Consider the following 20,441-nt stretch of genomic DNA (forward strand, 5'->3'; position numbering starts at 1 on the left):
AGAAAATGAACTCGAAAACTTTATAATAATACTCAATTTTTTTAAATTAAAACTCAAATTTTTTATCTTAATGCTCAAAAACTATATCACTATATCAGATGTATAATCCACTTACTGATGCACCCGGTGACACCCAATTTCAGTGCCACCCGTGATCACCCCATCGCGTTATTATTCATGCACATATATCAAATTTAAGTAGTCAAACATGTAAGAAAGTTAAGTTTCCATCTTCATGTTGTGTTTATGCTAATCCAATCACGTGCGCTAAGCTACGCCAAGTTAAAACTTTTTATGTTATTTGAGTGTGAATTACTTGAGTGATATCGTATAGATCATATCATTGTGCGACCAAACATTAATTATAATGAAACTGATAGACAAGTAGTAACTAAAATTCTCTCTTGCTAAATATGATAAGAAAAGAATATATATCAATTATCAAATTAAGTTATTATCTTTGTCTATTTGTTAAATACGTAATTATCTTATGTTTTCATGATGCTTAAATTTACCTTTTGTTGTCATTTATATACGGATTACTTCCTAAAATTATTACTCTACCCCTTTAATTAAAAAAATATGGACAATATAATTTTGATAGGGTGAATGATGGTTAAAAATTTAAGTATATTGGTGATAATCTACTAATTTATCATACAAAATTAAGAAAGAGGTCAATCAAAATAAGTGTCCAAACGAATATTTTAGTTTCTTATATTAGTTAAAACATTTGCTAGAACTCATTGAAAACCCTAATTATCGTTCTCAAAATTTAGATCTAAAAAGTATTAACCAGTCGCGATCCTTGGTAAAAAGAAAAATATAGACAATTTAAGATAGGTGGTGTAGTGATCCTTACAGATGGCACAATTATTATACAAAAATGACCAGGAAAAAGAAGAGAATAAAATTGAATAGAGGGAGTAAAAACTTTATAAACATGGCAAAATATACAAGAGTAATACGTGTAGATTGGTCAAAGGCTTACAATGTAGAATTGGTACAAAACTTAATACTCGATGATAATCGTACTAGACTAATTCGATCTTTGTGGACGCTCATTACACTTATTTTTAATATAATTAAGCGGGTCATTTTCTTTTCAACTCAAGTTTATTAGGTCGCGTTAACATGTTCATACTAAGTGGTTTTGCTTTAAATGAACAATCAAACAACCGTTGTCTTTAATATTTATATAAAGTGATCAAAACAATGGTAAACAGTCAGTCTAAAAAGCAACAAACTCATGATAAATATTCAGAAACCACTGATAGGATATGACCCCGGGCAACGCCCGGGCTTGAACACTAGTTGTGCATTATAGCGGGAATCATCATATACTTCTCTAATGCAATAGCCACATCCGCTATGTGGCAGCTTATTAGCATCAGTTAAAAAAAAATCAAAATTGTCAATCAACGTGAAATTTCAACGTGAATAATGTGGAAATATTGTACAAATCCCATATCTTTATATGATTATATGATATGATGATTATTGATATGATGATGGATGGGATAATAATGAGATATTCCCACACAAAGCAACTTGATTTTAAAAAAAAAATATTTAGGGAAATCAATTAATATCCTTCCAAAATAAAGCAAAAATTATAAAATTTGACAACTAATTGCCCATATTTTAGGGAAGAGAGTGAGTATAATAATAAATAAAAAAAATACCGAATGATAATGATAATTTTCCTGATTCAGGTCAAGGTGATTTCTCTCAAACAAAGCAAGGTAATTTCAAAAAAAAAATATTGAAGAGAATCAATTAATATCCTACCTAAAATAAAACTAAAATTATAAAATTTGATAACTAATTGCCCATATTTTAGGGAAGATACACTACTACAGATACAGGCTATAACAACGGTCAAAAACCGTTGTTATATAAAAAAGCGGACGTTGTTAAAGCGTCCGTTGTAGAAGGTTTTAACAACGGTTGGTTTACTTAAGGAAACCGTTGTTAAAACTATTAACCACGGTTTTATGTATAAAAAACCGTTGTGGAAAGTGTGACTCAATTTTGGGGGGAAAGTTATAACAACGGGTTGTAATATACAAAACCGTTGTTATAACTAAAGACAACGGGTTGTTTTAAAATAATCGTTGTTGTTTGTTCTTAAAAAATAAAAAATAAATAAATTAAATATTACTAGATGCATGCATAATTACTACTGTTAGAATTCCAATGCATGCATTATTACCGACATTCACTTTGTACATATGAACGGATAATATGGAATGAGAAGGGTTAGTAATAGGATTTGAAGCAGCATTATTGAGAGAGATGATGATGATTATGGCACAACTTCCTAACATATATATTAATTAAAAAGCAATTAACTCAACCCACACATTGCTTAGTATAAATACATTGCATATCTCAACTAACATTTCCATTATCTCATATATTCATCTCCAAACTCTAACTGTTAAAACAAACTCTACTTAATCTTTCAAATCAAACTCAAAAACTCTAAGAAAATGAATGATTTCATCCTAAAGACTCTTACCATGATCGAGAACAACAACAACTTCATCCGCCGGTTCCTCCATATTGAGGAAAGTTTCAGGAGCTACCTTGCGGAAGCTCGATCCGCACTGAAGCACGCCAAAGAAGATGGCTTGACGGGCGGCGGCGATTGCGGCTATATGACGATATAGCAACTGCTGAACGGAACCTCCAAATAGCCAAGGAGGAGAGGATGGATACGATAGAGCACAATAAGATTCTCCATGAAAATATAAGAATTGCATTTTTACATATGTAATTTTTTTTTTAATTTATGTATTTATAAATATATATATATATATATATATTAATTATGTTTATCTTACTTCTTCATCTTGCTTCTTCATTGTTTTAGTAACTAATTATGCGAACAATACTTAAACAAATAACATAATGGTCGATAAAAACACATATATGCAAAAGAAATAAATAGAAAAAAAAATAATGACGATGACAGTGTGGCGAGATTTACCTGATAAATACGAACGTAATAGACGATGAAATCACAATGGCGAGAAGATAAAGCGACGATGAGAAAGAGAGAAATAGAGAAAGAGAGAAAGAGAGTGTGTATGTGTTTTGTGTTTGTTTGTCTCTTTGTGTTTGTGTTTGTGTATTAAGGGTTGTGTTTTGTGGCTGCAGCAGACTTCTGTTTGTGTGGTTTATAGTATGGAAGGTATTGACAACGGTTATTAAACAACAACCGTTGTGAAATATGTTTTAACAACGGTTGTAAAAAACACCCGTTGTTGAATAAGTTTTAACAACGGGTTTCAAAAATAACCGTTGTAATTACTTTTCACTAACTTTGCGCCAATTTTGCGCCAAATTATTAACAACGGTTGTGCATGTGTGACCCGTTGTTAAAACTAATAACAACGGTTTTTATAACCATACCCGTTGTAATTTATTTTAGTAAAATTCGCGCCATACATTCTACAACGTCTATTGTGATTTTCGTGAATAATCGTTGTTAAAGGGGCGTTGTAGTTGCCTAAATTTGTAGTAGTGATAGTGAGTGGAATAAAAAAAAAAGATACAAATGAAATCAATTAATATCCTCCCCAAAATATTGCTAATCAATTCAACCCTACTTCCTAAATCATTACAAATTTCAGTATCAACCCAGACGTTTCATCTATCACCATCGTTCATCTTTCATAAATTTCAAAAAAAAAAAAAAAAGAGAAAATTTCACAACTCCCCTATGGCCTTCAACTTCACTACCGTTGCCATTCCTCACTTGAAAGAAGGGATGCTCACCGCAGAAATTGTCGTGCGCGTTATATATGGGAAAGAAAAAGTTTCTACAACAAAGACGAAACATTGGCGTTAGAGCATCTATTATTAGATGCAGAGGTATTACGTGTTTTAGCATTAATTTACACATTTTTTTCTGTGAAACAACCATGTACTGTTAAAAACACACGGTGACAAATTTTAATGGTACATATTGTTTCACAGAAAAAATGTGTAAATTAATGTTAAAACAAGTAATACCTCTGCATCTAACAATAGCATCTCTAACGCCAATGTTTCGTCTTTGTTGTAGAAACTTTTTGTTTTCCATGTGTACAACGCGCATGGCAATTTCTGCGGTGAGCATCCCTTCTTTCAAGTGACGAATGGCGGTGACTCGTGACTTCAAGGAGTGATAGTCTTAATTCATAATATTTCACATCTTTTTTTTTTTTAAATCAATTGTAAATATCGTCTTAACTTAAGACGGTCACAGATAATAGTTTGTGTATATAACAATATGAGCTCTTAAAGTAGTGATAGTGTCGGTCCAATTGTAACTTGAGCCGATTTGGATTATTTGGTCTCAACATTGTAAATTTGCGGCGTAGTTTATGGATTACATTTTCTTTTATAATATTTCTTGATAATATTGTGTTATTTTTCCTCCTCTTTATAGAAGTATAGAAGATTTCTCTATGTTATTTTAAATCGTTTTTTTTATTAATTTTTATATAAGACGGATTCATTTAATAAAAATATATACGATAGACGGATACCTCTTTCATAAGGAAAACTAGCTGAATATAATATTTACAATATTATGGCCCTATTTGGCAAATGACAGAAACAGATTTATGATACTAGTAGATTGCGTTAGCAGAATACGATTGACAGATTTTAGTAGCAAGTTTGACCATAATATTAAATTAGCAGAATTACGAAAACGTGTTTGTTAATTAGCAGATTATGTGACAAATCTATCATTTTCATGTATAAATTCAATATGCTATCAGAATATGTCATTAACCAAATACTTGAAATTCGTAGATTGATTGGTCAAACTACTATTTAAGCTGAAATCTACCAATTTCACCTAATATCACCTAATATATGTTTACCAAACATGACCATATTTATATTTTGCTTACATTATAAATTAACCGTGCATTTCCTGCACGGATGTAAAACTAGTTGTCTAGATTTTCATAAGGTTACACTCGCATTTGGGCGTTAGCCCTGTTGGGTTGCATTGGAAAATAGGGCTTTTGAGGTAGAATGCTAATAAATCCTTACTGCCCAATACAATCTACCTGAGCTATATGAGCATCCTGAGAAAAACTCGCGCTGCAGCTGCTTGGGAAGCTGATTATTGCAGCTATGTAAGCCTGAAAGTTCGATAAAGAACTGGACATGCTATCTTTGTTTTGTGTCAGTCTGTAGACAACATCGAGCTCTGATAAGATTTTCAGCTGAACCGGAAAAGAAACACGATCACGACTTCACGAAACAATCGAGATAAATATAATTGCTGTTCAAATTCCTCGAAAACCTACTTCTATGGAGGATTACATTACATAGGCAGGATTAGATCCCGGAACGTGGAAACCTTAATAATCATAATATATAAAGGTTCAACTACATAATTTCTATTGAAGAGAATACAATAAACTACACCCAATTCCCTACAATAATTGCACCTACAACACACATAAGTAGTTTTCTAATATTACTACCTTATACCACACGGAATTTCCGAAAATGTCCCTAAAACACGGTCAAGGGGAAACCCAAACAAGGGTATTCATCCTAAGATAAAAATGCTCCTCCTGAGATTAGCTGATTAGCATACAAGTCAGACTAGCATCTGAGAACCCTACTGCATCCTGCATTATACGAGTACGTTTCACAAATTGTCAAATTCTCGTCATCGTGAGTTTTAAGTTATCGACGGAAAAAAAATTGTACGAGACGGTCTTACATGATTAGTGAAGAAGGATCAGGGTTGGTCTCACATGTAAGACCGTCTCAACATTTAAGAGTCAAAACCCGAGTATTAAAAAAATTACCCTCCGGGTAGGGATATATTAATATCGGTGGTTGATGTCCTTCGTTCTTGCATAGAATGTGTGTTTTGCCAGTTTTCTCTACGGAATGGTGGTGGTGAAGTGAGATTCTGCATTGGAGGAACCGGAGTATTATGCCCCTGGCCGTTGCATGATTCTTTATCAACGTTTGCAGGTGGAGGCAGAGCAGATGTTATGGTGAAAGGAGTAGGAGCAGACGGTAGTTGAGCTTTAGGCTTCTTTGGCTTAACCTCAGGTGGCATACTCGGTAAGAAACTCCCCACAATTATCTGATACAATTAAGGAACCAGAATGCAACCATGTTACGACAAATAAATAATAATGGATTGGCTTTTATTTGGGTAAAATTTCAAAGAAGGCAATAGAGAAAGAATGCACCACTATGTTTTTCTTCCGAAATCATTCCTACCTTTAAAGCATTTTAATTTGCCTCGTAGGAGGGAAAATGGATCTTTCAATTTACTTCCAGCGAAGCTTGCTATCCAAATTCCCTCTCCTCCCATCCAAATCCCTCGACTACTTACGACTTCAGTGAATTCTTTAGGATAATTATTCATTTTATAGCTATGTTATTCATACTCTGCAGAAAGAGTTAGGCATGGGTGTATGTGTTGGAGACGCGCTATTTTTTGTGAGACACGGTTATTTTTGTGAGACACGGCTATTTTTGTGAGAGACGCTATTTTTTGTGAGACACGGCTATTTTTGTGAAAACATTTCATGTTTTTAGGCTGGAGTGTTTTAGTGGTGTCTTGTAGAAGGGTTGTGGGGGGTTGTCATGTTGGCACGTGACACGCACACCCACTCCAATGTCGACGGAACAACATTACCTTATTGTCTCAATGGCTACCGCACATGGAATATGGGGATCGGATGCAAAGTCTTGCTCCATTTAACAACATAGAGACTTATCACATTAAATAGTTCCGCACTTCCACCATAGTTGATCAATACCACTTGATTAATAACTTTAAGAGGTGAACAACAACAAAAAATTTGTGATGATCGGAAGAAATTCATGTTGGGTCATTTGGAAACAGCCTCTTCGTGTTGCTAACACAAGGGTAAGGCTGCGTACATCCGACCCGCCCTTACCCCGCAATTTGCGGGAGCCATTGAGGCCCTGGGGTAATGTTGTTGTTGTTGCTCGGAAGGAATTCATGTCAAGCTAAACAAGATCAACTATTTAGTTTTTACCTGAATAGGACTTGCAGCAATCAGCAAACCATCAACACATCCACCAACAACTTGACCATTTGGACTCGACAAAGACACGCTTAAGCCACCTTCTCTGTATCTTGTACCTTCCCTCTCGGTAGGAGTAAAAGACCCACACAAGTTTACTATTTCAAAGCGTCCCTATGTTAGATGAGAACCATGAGTCATTTGAATGCGATTAATAGCAGGACACTTGAAACGACAATAAAGGAAACAAATGCTATAATAAAAAAGAAACAACTTGATATTTCATATCGCCAAGAAAGCGGAAAATTGCAAATTATAGTTTATGTAAACCTAACTCCATTGAATTCTGTTAACCACCTGATTATTTAAATTTACTGTAAGGTGTTGGGTGAGTTTTGAATCTGATAAAATAAAATATTACTCCGTAGAAAATAAAAAAACTGGCTCATGGAACATTGAATTCATTAAGCACGGATTGTATCCCGGAAAAGGAATGGGAGAGTGTGCTCTAAATTCTTTTCCATGTTACCCGATTGGCTTACAGAACATTTTTTAAAAGAAAAGGCAATGTACCTCATAAGTCAATGTACCGCCAGAAGAGTCGGACTGACGAAGTGTAGCACTGGCGACCATTCCATTAGCTGAAAGAATGCAAATTGCACGTGGTCCTTGTTGACAAAAAGATACGATTTTTGCTGTAACATCCTACACATACCAGTATGGACTATGGTCAGTGACTTCTTATTCAGCAAACACCAGAACGAAGAAATAACCCACCTGGTTTACAGCAACATCCGTACAAGTTACAACTGCGTACAGCTACACAAGATGAAGACATACCTCGCCAGCATCAACTGTTATTACATGTGGAGTGAAGTTAGCTCCGTCAGAACGTCCAAACTCATCACCTGCTCATAGGGCGATTTAAGATCTAAAAAAATCAGCACACTAGGGAAACTAAAGAATTGATCGTAAAATATAACTAAATTTCCAATAAATTAAATTGTTATCCATTTTCTTGCGTCATAGATTGAAAAAATCTCTTGCCATCTTGAATAATTAGTAAGACATGGTGTACAAACAGATAACAAACAAAGTTTCGAGGTGGTTTGAAAGCCGGTGGCTTCAACTTACCTCTCTCATTCGAAAGGATGAGATAGGTTGGTCCTATCCCAGAAGATCAATCTAGTTTTCTTACCTTATCAAAAAAAAAAAAAAGATAACAAACAAAGTGATTAAGACGTCTTGGTATATATAATCGAGACAATGACCAGGAGACTCCACAAACTACGGGTGCAAAATTTCACAAGCCTTTATAGCTCTTTACCACTTGTAATGCATTGCTTACTGATCATTCCAACTTACATAGAATGCCCTTCAAAAGCACATAACTAACATTCAACATCGGCTATACCATATAGTCAACCAGTCAAGGTAAATGAGACCCATAAAGATAATACTCCGTATATGAATTTGAAACTTAAGCAACTGATATAACTCGAAGCTTTTTTAGGGTGGACTCGAAAGTTTATAAGCGTGTCAAAACTCAAAAGCAAAATTAACCAACGCCACTAAACTACAGCTAGACTACCTAAAATTCCTTGAATGTGAAGTTCAATTACAACAACAACATCAAAGCCTTAATCCCAAAATGATTTGGGGTCGGCTGACATGAATCATCCTTTAGAACCGTCCATGGGTGAATGCGCACCTCAAAAATGTGAAGTTCAATTCACTTAAAAATAATACAATCCACCACTAAACATGAACCCATTCCTCTTCATCAAAGCCTTATATGACACTTTCGGGCATAAGAGAGACCAAGAAATCAAGCATATATATAATTTATGAGGAATACAAAAATATTCGAGTTGGTCTCACTTGTAAGACCATCTCAGACACTGCTCAATGTGCCACTTTAGCTTAGTCGTAAAGTATTAATGAACTCTTTTTTGCATCTAAACAAAGATTTCGATAAATCAAATTTTAGATCACGAAACTATCACATTAATATCATAAATAACAAGAGAAATTTTCTGCATTACCCATAGTAGCCATCTGAAATCTCTGCTGGTCTTTGGCCTCTGAAGCACCTCTCCCTCTACCTCGCTTCCCACTTGAATAACCACCTATAGCCGGTGGAGCTGATGCTGAAACCGGCATTGGTGAATACGGCCTTTGCGCATTCCCATCTGGACCATATTTCCGGGGCCTACCCCGCTTCTTTTTCTCCATGGACCCCGCCATGTCAACACTAACCGGGGTTACACCTCCAGCTGGCAAAGCTAATGCTGTCTGGGAATGCGGGGGTTCACTCCGTTGTGCTACATGATAATTTGATGGAGCTTCCGCTCCTATGACCGTCACTCCTAACGACATATTCTCTTTCGACTCCATGCATGTACAATTTATATATACTCTTCAAAAGCAGATATGAAAATATTCCGAATATATTAGTCACTTTGTAAGACACTACAAAGGTCTTACTCAAACCTTAGCCCTACCTGCACAGATTCAAAGAACAGAAAGTAGAAACATTGTCAAAATTAGCTCAAAATTTGCTTTCTGAAATCAATCTTTAACCAACTATCACCAAAATTTATGTACATCCAATCACTATTGTAGATTTATAATGTCTCCTATCATGTGGGTCTAAGAAATGTACCCTAAGATGCACAAACACAAATAGAATTACTCCTCCAAAAACCTTGTAAATTGGAAAGAAAAAAAAAAACTTAATAAGTGAGAATTCTTGTAACATCTACTCAGAATTTAACATGCTACTAATTCCGTCTCAATCATTTGTTTACCTTCGATTAAAATACCCTTTACAGAGGATAAAAAGGTAAACAAATGATTGGGACGGAGAAAAAACCTTAATAATTGAGAAATCTTCTAACATCCTACTCATAACTTAACATGCTGGTACATCTGTCTCAATCATTTGTTTATCTTCGATTAAAATGCCCTCCCAAAGAATAAAAAGTAAACAAATGATCGGGACAGTGGGGGTAATATATAATATCAACCATTGAAGCTTGATCAACACATGAAAATTGCACATTTCATTTTAATTATTACTTGGTACATGAAAAGCCACATAACATAAACTCTACAAAAAACACACACCAATCACACAAAATCATAACTGCAGATGTCAACGAGCTTAGTTGGTAAAATATAAAATCGTTCTTGTGGCTCCCTTTACACCAAAAAAACAACAGAATCATAACTTTACAACAACAACAAACCAGGAAAACATAATAATTAAACTAAAATAAGTAAGATGTGCATGAATTAACAATTCAAAAGCTAATTAAACAAAATTACAGAGTAAAAAACAAGAAGGTTCAAAACTTTACCACAGTTAAGTTGTAGTACTAGTATCAGTTCAATGCCACCAAATTACACAGTTCCCAAGATCAAACTTGTGAAGATCATCACAAAATATCCAAAATATATTAACAAAATTAATTAATATTAACTTTATTACTAACCCAGAAAATTATTACCCAAAAAAAGATGAAATTTTTCAGCTTTTTTTACAAGTAAGATAAGAAGTAAAGAGGGAAAAAGGGTAAATATCCATTAAAAAGAGAGTTAAAATGAAACAAAAAACTTTGGAAAATGGTTGAAATTAATTTATTGTTGGGGTACTAAAATAGTGTAACAGTGGTAACAGTAATAATTAATTAATTTGTTCAAAAAGGAAATTTTTTATACTAGTAATTAAAAGAGAGTATTTTTGTTGAGTTTGCCAAAATTTGAATTTCGTGGACAAAAGGTTAAAAAGCCTAAAAAAAAGGAAATTGAAAAAAAATTAAAAAGTAGTGTGGAAATTTTAAAGTGTGGATGATTAGTTAATTACTCCCTCTTATTTTGTAGGTTTTCTGTATTTTTTTTTTTTGTGCCAAAGATTTTAAGCATTGATTATAAATAAAGTATAAAATTAGAGATTTTTATGATGTAGTATTAATAAATTTTTTATTATTAAAAAATACTTTTCTTTTGAATTTAAATAGACTTGGAACAAAATAAAAATACATGTAAAGTCGAAAATTATAGCCAATTACTTCGTATCTGCATAAAAAGTACTCCCTCAATTATTTTATATATGACGTTTTTGTTTTACGAGTTAAGCCTTTGACTTTCAATTATATAAAAATATACTCTAAAAAAAATATGAAAATCATCATTAGATTCGTCATAAAATTTGCTTTCAAAATAGTATACATTTCATATTGTTAACTTATATATTTTGGGAGATATTGAAGAGAGAAGTGAGTGTCTCAAAATGTGAGAATGACATATATAAAATAATGGAGGGAGTAATATGGGAAATCCGGTCCGGATTCTCTCCATTTCCTCAAAAGAAATGGATCTCCATTTTCTATAAATGATTTGTTGATCAACTCTTGTAATGATTCAATGCTTGTAACTGTTTCATAAAAATAAAGTTTTAATGGATGAAGAGAGAAAATATATTAAAATATGAGTGTATTAGAAACAAAATGAAGAGAGGAAAAAAAAAAAAAAAAAAAAAAAAAAAGAATCCAAATTTTAGGAAATTTGTGTGAAAAGAAATGAGTAAGGCGCTGTTTGGTAAACAGCATATTGACCAATTTTTAGCATATTCAAGGGTTTTAGCATGTTTGACCAATCAATATGTTAATTTTAGTGTTTGGTAAATAGCATAGTGAAACAGCATATTTGGGGTCAATATCTTTGTTTTACAATATCTTTTTCTGCAAAGATATTGGTTAGCATATTGTAAAATAGGAAATTTTTCTCCATTTTACAAAGAAAAGTAACAATATACTAATCGTAATCTGCCAATTACCAAACACTCAAATTAATTATGCTAATTATAATATGCTAGTCAAACCTTCTGATAAAATCTATCATTTATAATCTGCTTTTGCAATCTGCTTATGTTGAAATTAATCCGCTGTTTACCAAACAGGGCCTAAATGTGCAATTTCATCATCTCCATTACCCCTCTTCATCATTTGTTTCAAAGATTTAAATTGTTTTTGAAAATGATCTAATTGTCACGGCTAATGGATGAAAGTAATATGAAGCTATTAGAGTCTTGCCCTATTTTTTTTCGATTGAAAGAATCTGAATTAAATTTATAGAGCTAAACTGAAATGAATTTAATTGAATGAAACTTAGCAAATTGAATAGAGTTGAAGTAAGAGTTAATTTATGAACAGATTAGTAAATTGAACTGAATGAAGCTAAATTAAAACTGAACTGAATAGCAACGAGTAGAAATAAAACAAGTTGAAATTAAGCTAGAAAAAACAGGTTATAGGTAATTGACAATAAGTGGAAGGAAAAATGAACACTTCACTCGTAATTGTCACTCTTCTTTAATTATTATTTATTTAATTAAGTAATTAACGGTAATGATAAATACAGCCCTTAGGGCTGTATTTAAGAACTAAATTACTTCTTAAAATGGAATAAAATTAGGAATTTAAGACACAATTACGCGTAAATTAATGTCATTAATGTTTAATTTACGATTTTCATTCCTTTTTTGACACTTTAAATTAGGGCTGTATTTATCATTTTTCATTAATTAATTATATCATTGGAAAATATTATTGAGAGAGGGAAAAAAGCTGGTGAAGAGGAGCACGGGAAAATATTTTAGAGAATATTTTATTGATCATGGTTGACCAAGTTCTTGTCATTTTCTGGTCAATGTTAAATAGGGTACCGAAAATACCCCTATAGAAATGATGAAATTACAAAAAAAAATACAAGGCGTGAGGAATTAAAGTGGTGGAATTATGTTGGTAAATGTGTACTTTGTGCTGTCATTCACATGCAAATTGCGACTTGCTAGTGACCATGTCGTTGACTGTTTGAATTTCTAAGAAATTCAATTTTGTACCTTTGTTACAAAAATCATACAAAATCACACTTTTTATGTGAGCAATAAGTCTTGTGAAAATGGATAATATTTCATTTCAAGCTGAAAACGGATAAAATAGATATATTTAAGATGAAAATGTAATAATTTTTAGATAAAAAGTTACCAAAACAATTTTCTAAGTTATAACAGTTTGTCATTAAAATGGTTACATTTTCGTCTTAAATGGGTCACATTTGGCATGTCTTCCGTCACCTTGTGACGACAAGTATCCGTATACAGTGAAAATTGATGTTGTTTGAGAATAACTAAATAATTTATCGAATAATAGAAATCATGAGTATATATTATGGAAAATCTTGGGTAATTTCATGATGGATCATTTGAAGAAAAAAGAGCTTTTCTTGTTACATTTTGAAATGTAAGTCATGTACACAGTACTTCGTAAGTTGTATAATCGGAATATGAATTCGGTTTAAGTACTCGGTTTTTAAAGTTACCATTCTTACAAACTAAATTGATTCAGATTATCAATTGGATACTCGAATTTTTGAGCTCTAAAAAAGTCGGTTTTGATATTTGGTTACCTAGAGGCCAAAACCAGTTTTTTCGAACAATACATTAAGTAGGTGTCTAAACTCAATTCATATAGCATAATAAGCGTTACAATCATTCTTATATAAGACCATTTTATATGAGTAACATTATAAAACCAGGTACTAATATTTTACCTTAATAATAACCCCACTAAAAAAACTTCCATCGATCACAATCTTTTCATGATAAGTGCATGAAATCCTTAATCCTTAATTGCATGGTTTTACAATGTTTTATAAAATCGTTTTACCTAAGTCTTATTCCAAGCATTAATAGATCACACTTTTTTAAAAGTATAAAGGTACTCTGTATTAAATACTCCCTCCTATTCATTTTAACTTTCCCCTTTTAAAAGGGCACGTAAATTAAGGGTATGATTATTTTATTGTAAAGTATTGTGATGGTGTAAGGTAATTGGAGAGAGGAAAGGTATTATTATGGGGTAAGATGATTAAAATAAGTATTGTTGTGGGGGTAAGTTGATTAAAATAAGTATTGTTGTGGGGGTAAGGTGATTAAAATAAGTATAAAATTTTACTAAATAAGGAAAGAAAGGGGAGAGTCACCCTTAAATAATTAGGAACGTTGAAAGTTAGGTAAAAGTGGATACTTAACTGGCCTTTCTCAATTGGGCAATTTGAGTACGATTTTCATATATGATAATGATAGGGATATGAGAGTAAATTTGGTACACCTCTTCCCCTTTTCTGTTGTGAAATGGGTTGGATTTGCTTTGTACATGTTTAACACGGGCACTCCGTCTCATTGAAGACGGCTATTATCCGTCATAAGCTGAAGACGGATAGTGACCCTCATAAAATGCAGGTGGGTGGACAAGTGGGGTATTTATTTTCCCCCACTTAAATTAGTCCGTCTCTTTTTTTGTTTCTTAAAATTTGTGTGACTGTTTTATTAGATTTGAGGAATCAACCATATAATTTACAGATATTTTTGTTCTAAGAACCTGAAATCCCGAAAATCGTGTATTATACACTTAAATTGAGCAATTTGTGAGGTTGCACAGGGTCATGTTTCTTTTTTACCGGTTTTTCTACCACGTGTCTGAGGTCGCTTCATGAGTTATCGTATTCAATTTCAATCTTAAATAACAAGTATTCATCTATTTTTAAGTACTAGATTTTCGTCTAAGACTCATTTATCCCGTACCGACATCCTCAAATGTCCTCTGTTGCTACTCAAAATTTGTGTAGCTGCTTTACCTGACCCAAACAATCATCAGTATGATTTACATACATTTTTGTTTCGACACCCTAAAATCAAAGAAAATCGTGAATTATACACTTAAATTTGAGTCTTTTGGGAGGTCGTAGCGTATTATGTTACTTTTTCTCCAGATTTTTCTACAATGTGCCCCATGTCGCTTCATATATTACCATATCCGATTTCAGCTCTAAATAGCAAGTATTCATCTATTTTTAAAGAGTACCTGATTTTCGTCCAAGACTAGGTTATCGCTTACCAATACACTCAAATGTCTTCTGTTACTTTTCAAATTTTGTGTGGCTGACAATTTTGTTCCGGGACCTTGAAATCCTGAAAACCGTGTATTATACACTTAAATTTGAGTCGTTTGGGAGGTCATATCGGGTCATGTTTCTTTTCCTTCCAGATTTTCAACCACGCATCAAGGGTTGATTCATGAGTTTACCGAACGATTCTCTGTTCTTAAACAACCCATATTTTCCGATCTTGAGCCCTAATTAAGAAATATTTTATTTTTAAAAATTCCCTGATTTTCATCCAAGGCTCGTTTATCGTGTACCGGCACCCTCAAATGTTATCTGTTGCATCTCAAAATTTGTGGGGCTGCTTTACACCCGAGGAACCGTCTATGATTTACAGACATTTTTGTTAAGGGACCTCGAAATCCCGAAAACCATGTACTATACACTCGAAATCCCTAACACTCGCAAGTAATGAGTAGTGAAGGGGGTAGGAAGGAAAATTTTGCTTACTGGTAGTTGGTATGGGTGCACTGCGACTTGCGAGAGACCAGCAAGGCACAAAAATTTAAACAAAAAGCAAAGAAAAGAAAAGAAAATTAAGGGGAGTATAGATGAAAATCTTGCTTACTTGGTACGGGTGCGGGTGCAGGTGTGAGAGCGCAAAAAATAATCGAAAAGGAAAAAAACCCGAATTAATTGTTAATTCATATGCAGTGACATCCGGACCTTCGTATGAGCCTACAAGAAAAGCACAAGTATAAATTAGTAAACCTGTATTCAGCTATTGGACAAGTACTCCACTCCAGTTCAGCTATCTTGTATCCTCGTTACATACGGACCAATCATCGAAGTATAATATGCAATCTACTAAGTTCCGTCATCTCTTAATCGACCAATGGACACATGAAGTAGCGTTTTATAATCAACAAAAGAAAACAGTTGAGAGATTTTAAGATAAAAAGCGCCGATAGGTACACCGTAATTTAAAAATTAAAAGAGTTGTAAGAAAGTGGGATGTGTTCTTGGCCGGTGTTTCATGATTCAGCAGATGGACTGTCTAGTACAGACGATTCGTTTCAAGGATCAGGCAACAAAATTCCAAATCAAACCACAAATACACAGCCATGCTGCCAGCCGGCATTTCTGCAACAAATTTGAGAAGAGGAGATAACATAAACATACCAGAGTAATTTGTGCGGCCTTTCCACTGGTTAAGTCAATCACCGTAAAAGTCAGCTCCAAAATATGAGGAACAAGCTCACGGGTCACAGCAGCAGGAGCAGGAGCAGGAGCATTATCTGTAGCCCTGAGTTTCTGATAAATTACAAGACTGGAATTTTATGAGATGATATGAAAGTACCAAATTCAGTTTCCAACTTTTTACCACATGTAATTTGATCAGGAACTATAAGAAAAATTACAACTGTATTTGAAATGATTAACGACAATGAGATCTAGTATATCTGTCAACTTCAAAGTGTAAGCAAAGCAATATACGACGACAAGTAACTACTCGCAGTTACAGATAGAGTTCTCATCCTTTTGTTTGCAGAATGCTGCCTTGAGTCACGTAAGACCCAGTTGCCTGTCGGAACTCTAAGAATTGGGAGACAAAAAGAAACACCAGAACTAAACATCCTGTCAGCTAAGCTAGTCGGTAAAGTCGTACTCATTAACTGGATTTGGACCGTCAACATTAGAACAAGCCTTATGGCTTCCTAATTCCTATACACCGCCAACAAACAACTGGACATGAAAATCCAATCACAAAGTCGTACGCCTTTTTATCTATTGTACCCTATAATGTACAAAACGGCTGATTGGCTATTACAGACAACTTCAATATAATAGTTAATACCACTAGTTAATGCACTGCATCTGCACACTGGATTCTCCTAAAAGATGTATAGTTCGCTAAAATGATTACAGTTGAAAACACGAGCAATGGAGACATTGTGGAAGTAGTGCCAAAAGCATCTACACCAGAACCTCCAAAAATTGATTTCTCGCCTGTGTTACTCCGACTCTCCGACACGGTGTCGTGTATGACACGTGTCGGAGTGTCGGACACGGCTATTTTGGGTGAATTTTCCTATTTTGTGGTCTAAATTGAAGTGTCAAAGTGTCGTGTCGTGTCGGACACCTACACGTGTCTGACACGCGACACGTCAGTTAAGTGAAGTGTCGGAGTAACATAGGTTCTCGCTCAACTGGCAATGTAGCATCAAAAGCAACCATCTGACGTCGACTAATTATATCTGACATACCCAGTACACTATTTCTCAATAACTACAGCTACTGAATCACATTGATACAAAATGGAGGCAAAGCTACGCGAGTAAAAATTTTCAAGGCACTTACCGATTATGAAGTCAACCGACAGATACGAATGCAGTAGCACCCTTCAAAAAGATAGACTTCCAAAAGCAAATAGAGATGCATTAGAGCATTTGATCAACTGAAAACCCATGGCATCAGCAAGCTTAAGCAGAACTAGAGTTACCCTTACAGATCCAAGACCCAGTTTCGATGCTTAAATCAGAAAGCAAAATGACGCATTCTCCAGGAAAAAAGGAATACAAATGCTTTACGACAAAAGAATTACAAACTGGACACTGAAATATAGCCAAGGAATGAGGCAACTTTGAACGATCCAACTTTTCCAATATAAAAGAACATTGATCAACAATAAGCGATTACAATTCGAGCTGAAGCGTCTCGACAGATTACAGAGGGTCAACAGTAACTAAATAAATATGTGCAGCACAGACCACAGGTCACAATTTACATGGTTACACTGAAGAAAGGCACCTAATTCAAAAGCTAACGGTTACAATCTCACACTTCCGTATGCATAAATTACAGGCTACAATGCCTACGACACACCACCACAGCTAACAATGCGGCAATCATTAAAAAAAAAAAATTTGGAGCTAAAATTGGGTGGTCAATTCAACTCTATAGAATCTACACAATCTCCCCATGTCGGAATTCACTATCCCCGCAATCTGTACCCGAGTCCAAGCCACAAGGAGAATCATACCATTTCGGATTCTCTTGATAGAAACTATCTACTTGAAGGTTAACGAGACCTACATCTTCATCTAAACTGTCATGCCTCATAGGCTTACTCAGCTTTACTTCACCGCAGTTAAGAATGCTCTTCTCGTCAAACTCGCTGCTAACTAACCACTTATCATCTTTACAACTTCCGCTAATCAGATCTTTTGCACTTCTACAATGCGCCCTCAATGATCCCCAAGGTACAACATCATGCAACGAACGGGTAAAGCTGTCATCTTCCTCGTCAATCAAATCAGTATCCTTCCCATCCCCATATAATCGGTCATCATGCGGGTCATTCCAGTGAGGCAACTCCACATCCCCAACCAACATATCATCAGAAAGCGGCTTATCACAATTCAACAAATCCGACTTAGTAGTCTCATCACCTAACAACCTAATCTTATTCACAATATCACACAAATCTTGAGAAACCGACTCCAACACATCCAAAGGCAGCTTCATAACCCTACTCTCAAGCGACCCAACAACCGACTTCAACTCATGAACCTGCTGCATCACAGAACGACGAAAATCCCCATCATCACAATCCCCCTCCCCGTCCCCGTCCCCGTCCCCCTCCATTTCCTCCTCATCCACCCCATACTCCTCCTGATCACTCAAAAACACCCCATTATGCCCAACAACCCGATGCATAATCCTAGCATTCCCATCCAACGGACCAGGCTCATGCCCCGAATGCACAGCATACATTTTAAAAACCGCTACACCTTCCTCCTCATAAACAAAACTCTTATCCTTCTCATTATAATCCTTAATAGGCACAATCGCCCTAATCCTAAACCCGCACCCACATCTCTTAGACGCATACGGTTCCCTCTTCAAAACCTTCTTCTTCCCACTCCCACTCCCACTCCCACTCCCACTCCCACTATTAACCGGCTCCCCGGCCCTATGACAAGCATAATCCTTAACCTCCGCCATAAACGGCTTATACCTAATATACTTCTGCCTAATACACAACACAACTTTATACTTCTTAGCCAACATTTGCAACCTATTTGCAACATCCTTCGCTTCCACCTCTATCGATTCCGTATACTCAAACCTCCTCCTCTTCCCCCTCCTACACACCCCCTCCCGTTCCCCTCCCCCTTCCCCAACCCCAGCACAAACCCGACACGACCCAATACAAACCCTAATAAAACTCTCGGGTATCCCATAAAACTTCGCCCCAACCGTCCAAACCCGCTTAATCCCATCAATCGTTTCCCTAATCCCTAAATGCCTCGCTCTATCACCCTGACTACTGAAAAAACCGTTATCATTATTATTACAATGTGCTGAGATAATGATATCTTGCCATTGATTAATATGCGAAATAAACTGACTTAAATTATTCTTAAAACAAAGATAACGGAAACCGTTACCGTCAACGGAAGTTTGGAGTTTATCTTGAATCCGTTTCCAAGCGGTTAAATACGCGGTATCTTCGTTCCGGTCTTTCCAAACGGACCGCCATGATTTTAAAACGTCAGGTGACGTCACGGTTCGGATTTCGTCAGGGGTTGCGAGCCGGTTTTGGGAGAGGCAGGTGAGCATTAGTGTGTGGGAGTCTTTGTTGAAGGTGTAGAATTGGGAGGAGATGTGTGGGAGTGGATTGATTTTTGAAACGGTGTCGTTTTGAGGGGAGATTAGGGTTTGAGGGTGAGGGTGAGGGTGGGGATGGGATTGGGGGAATGGATCATGTTCAAGTTTATTTGGATTCATTAAGTTTGAGAGGGAAATGAGGAAAGTGTTTGTGTGTTTGGTGGGATTTTTGGTGTTGGTGTTGGTGTTGGTGTGGGTGTGGGTGTGAAGGGAGTTAGGTGTGTGTGTGTTTTGAGGAGGTTGTGTTGTGTAATGTGTATGGGTGAAAGAGTGGGGGTGACATAAGAAAGAGGGGAGGGGAAGGTAGGGAGGGGGAGAAGGTTGGTGGTGGGACATATGGGTGTTTCCTTTTGTCTACTTTGACTTGTTTACTTGTTGTTTTATCCTTGTAACTTGTAAGTATTTTCATATACAAGTTCATGGAATTATGGAAATATTGATTGAAATTAAAACTGATCAAATAGAATAGATAACAGAGTACCAGAGGTATAAGTGGATTGTGGTTTGTGTCAGTCCACCGTGTTGGGAGAAGAAAATGGTATGGCTGGACCGTTGAGGCATGCAAAGGTGCGCTTTGTGTCGGTAGTAACTTTGAATTGAAAATGGCGGTCTAAGCACAACCAATGGCGTTCCGGGAGGTGTCTACGTGTCATGCACAGGCACTCGTGTCCATGCAATTATGCAAAACCTCCAATTTAACCTTATTTCTTCATATTTTGAGCGTGTCGTGCCCAAGTGGGTTGTGTCGTGCCTGGGCTAGGGTCATTTTTCTCAAATTTCGGCCCA

General features: G+C 35.4%; 2 protein-coding genes across 3 annotated transcripts; both read right to left on the minus strand.

Moving 5' to 3' along the window:
• Positions 1–5,318: 5,318 nt before the first annotated feature.
• Positions 5,319–10,712, minus strand: LOC141586004 (AT-hook motif nuclear-localized protein 7-like). Of its 2 annotated transcripts, none has more exons than XM_074407093.1 (7): positions 10,397–10,712; positions 9,080–9,538; positions 7,875–7,942; positions 7,608–7,739; positions 7,047–7,208; positions 5,832–6,118; positions 5,319–5,648 (listed from the first exon to the last, which is right to left on the minus strand). In XM_074407093.1, exons 2-7 carry the CDS (start codon positions 9,429–9,431, stop codon positions 5,639–5,641), a joined length of 1,011 nt encoding a protein of 336 aa, XP_074263194.1. In that variant the 5' UTR covers positions 9,432–9,538; positions 10,397–10,712; the 3' UTR covers positions 5,319–5,638. The 2 variants fall into 2 exon arrangements, with proteins under 2 accessions (XP_074263194.1, XP_074263195.1); XM_074407094.1 differs by lacking the exon at positions 10,397–10,712 and adding an exon at positions 10,164–10,290.
• A 6,927-nt stretch (positions 10,713–17,639) lies between these two features.
• Positions 17,640–20,002, minus strand: LOC141586005 (uncharacterized). Its single transcript, XM_074407095.1, has one exon. The coding sequence runs from the start codon at positions 19,989–19,991 to the stop codon at positions 17,949–17,951; it is 2,043 nt and encodes a 680-aa protein (XP_074263196.1). The 5' UTR covers positions 19,992–20,002; the 3' UTR covers positions 17,640–17,948.
• Between the last annotated feature and the right edge of the window lie 439 nt (positions 20,003–20,441).

Source organism: Silene latifolia, chromosome 6, assembly GCF_048544455.1.
Source record: "Silene latifolia isolate original U9 population chromosome 6, ASM4854445v1, whole genome shotgun sequence".
Taxonomy (NCBI): Eukaryota; Viridiplantae; Streptophyta; class Magnoliopsida; order Caryophyllales; family Caryophyllaceae; genus Silene; species Silene latifolia.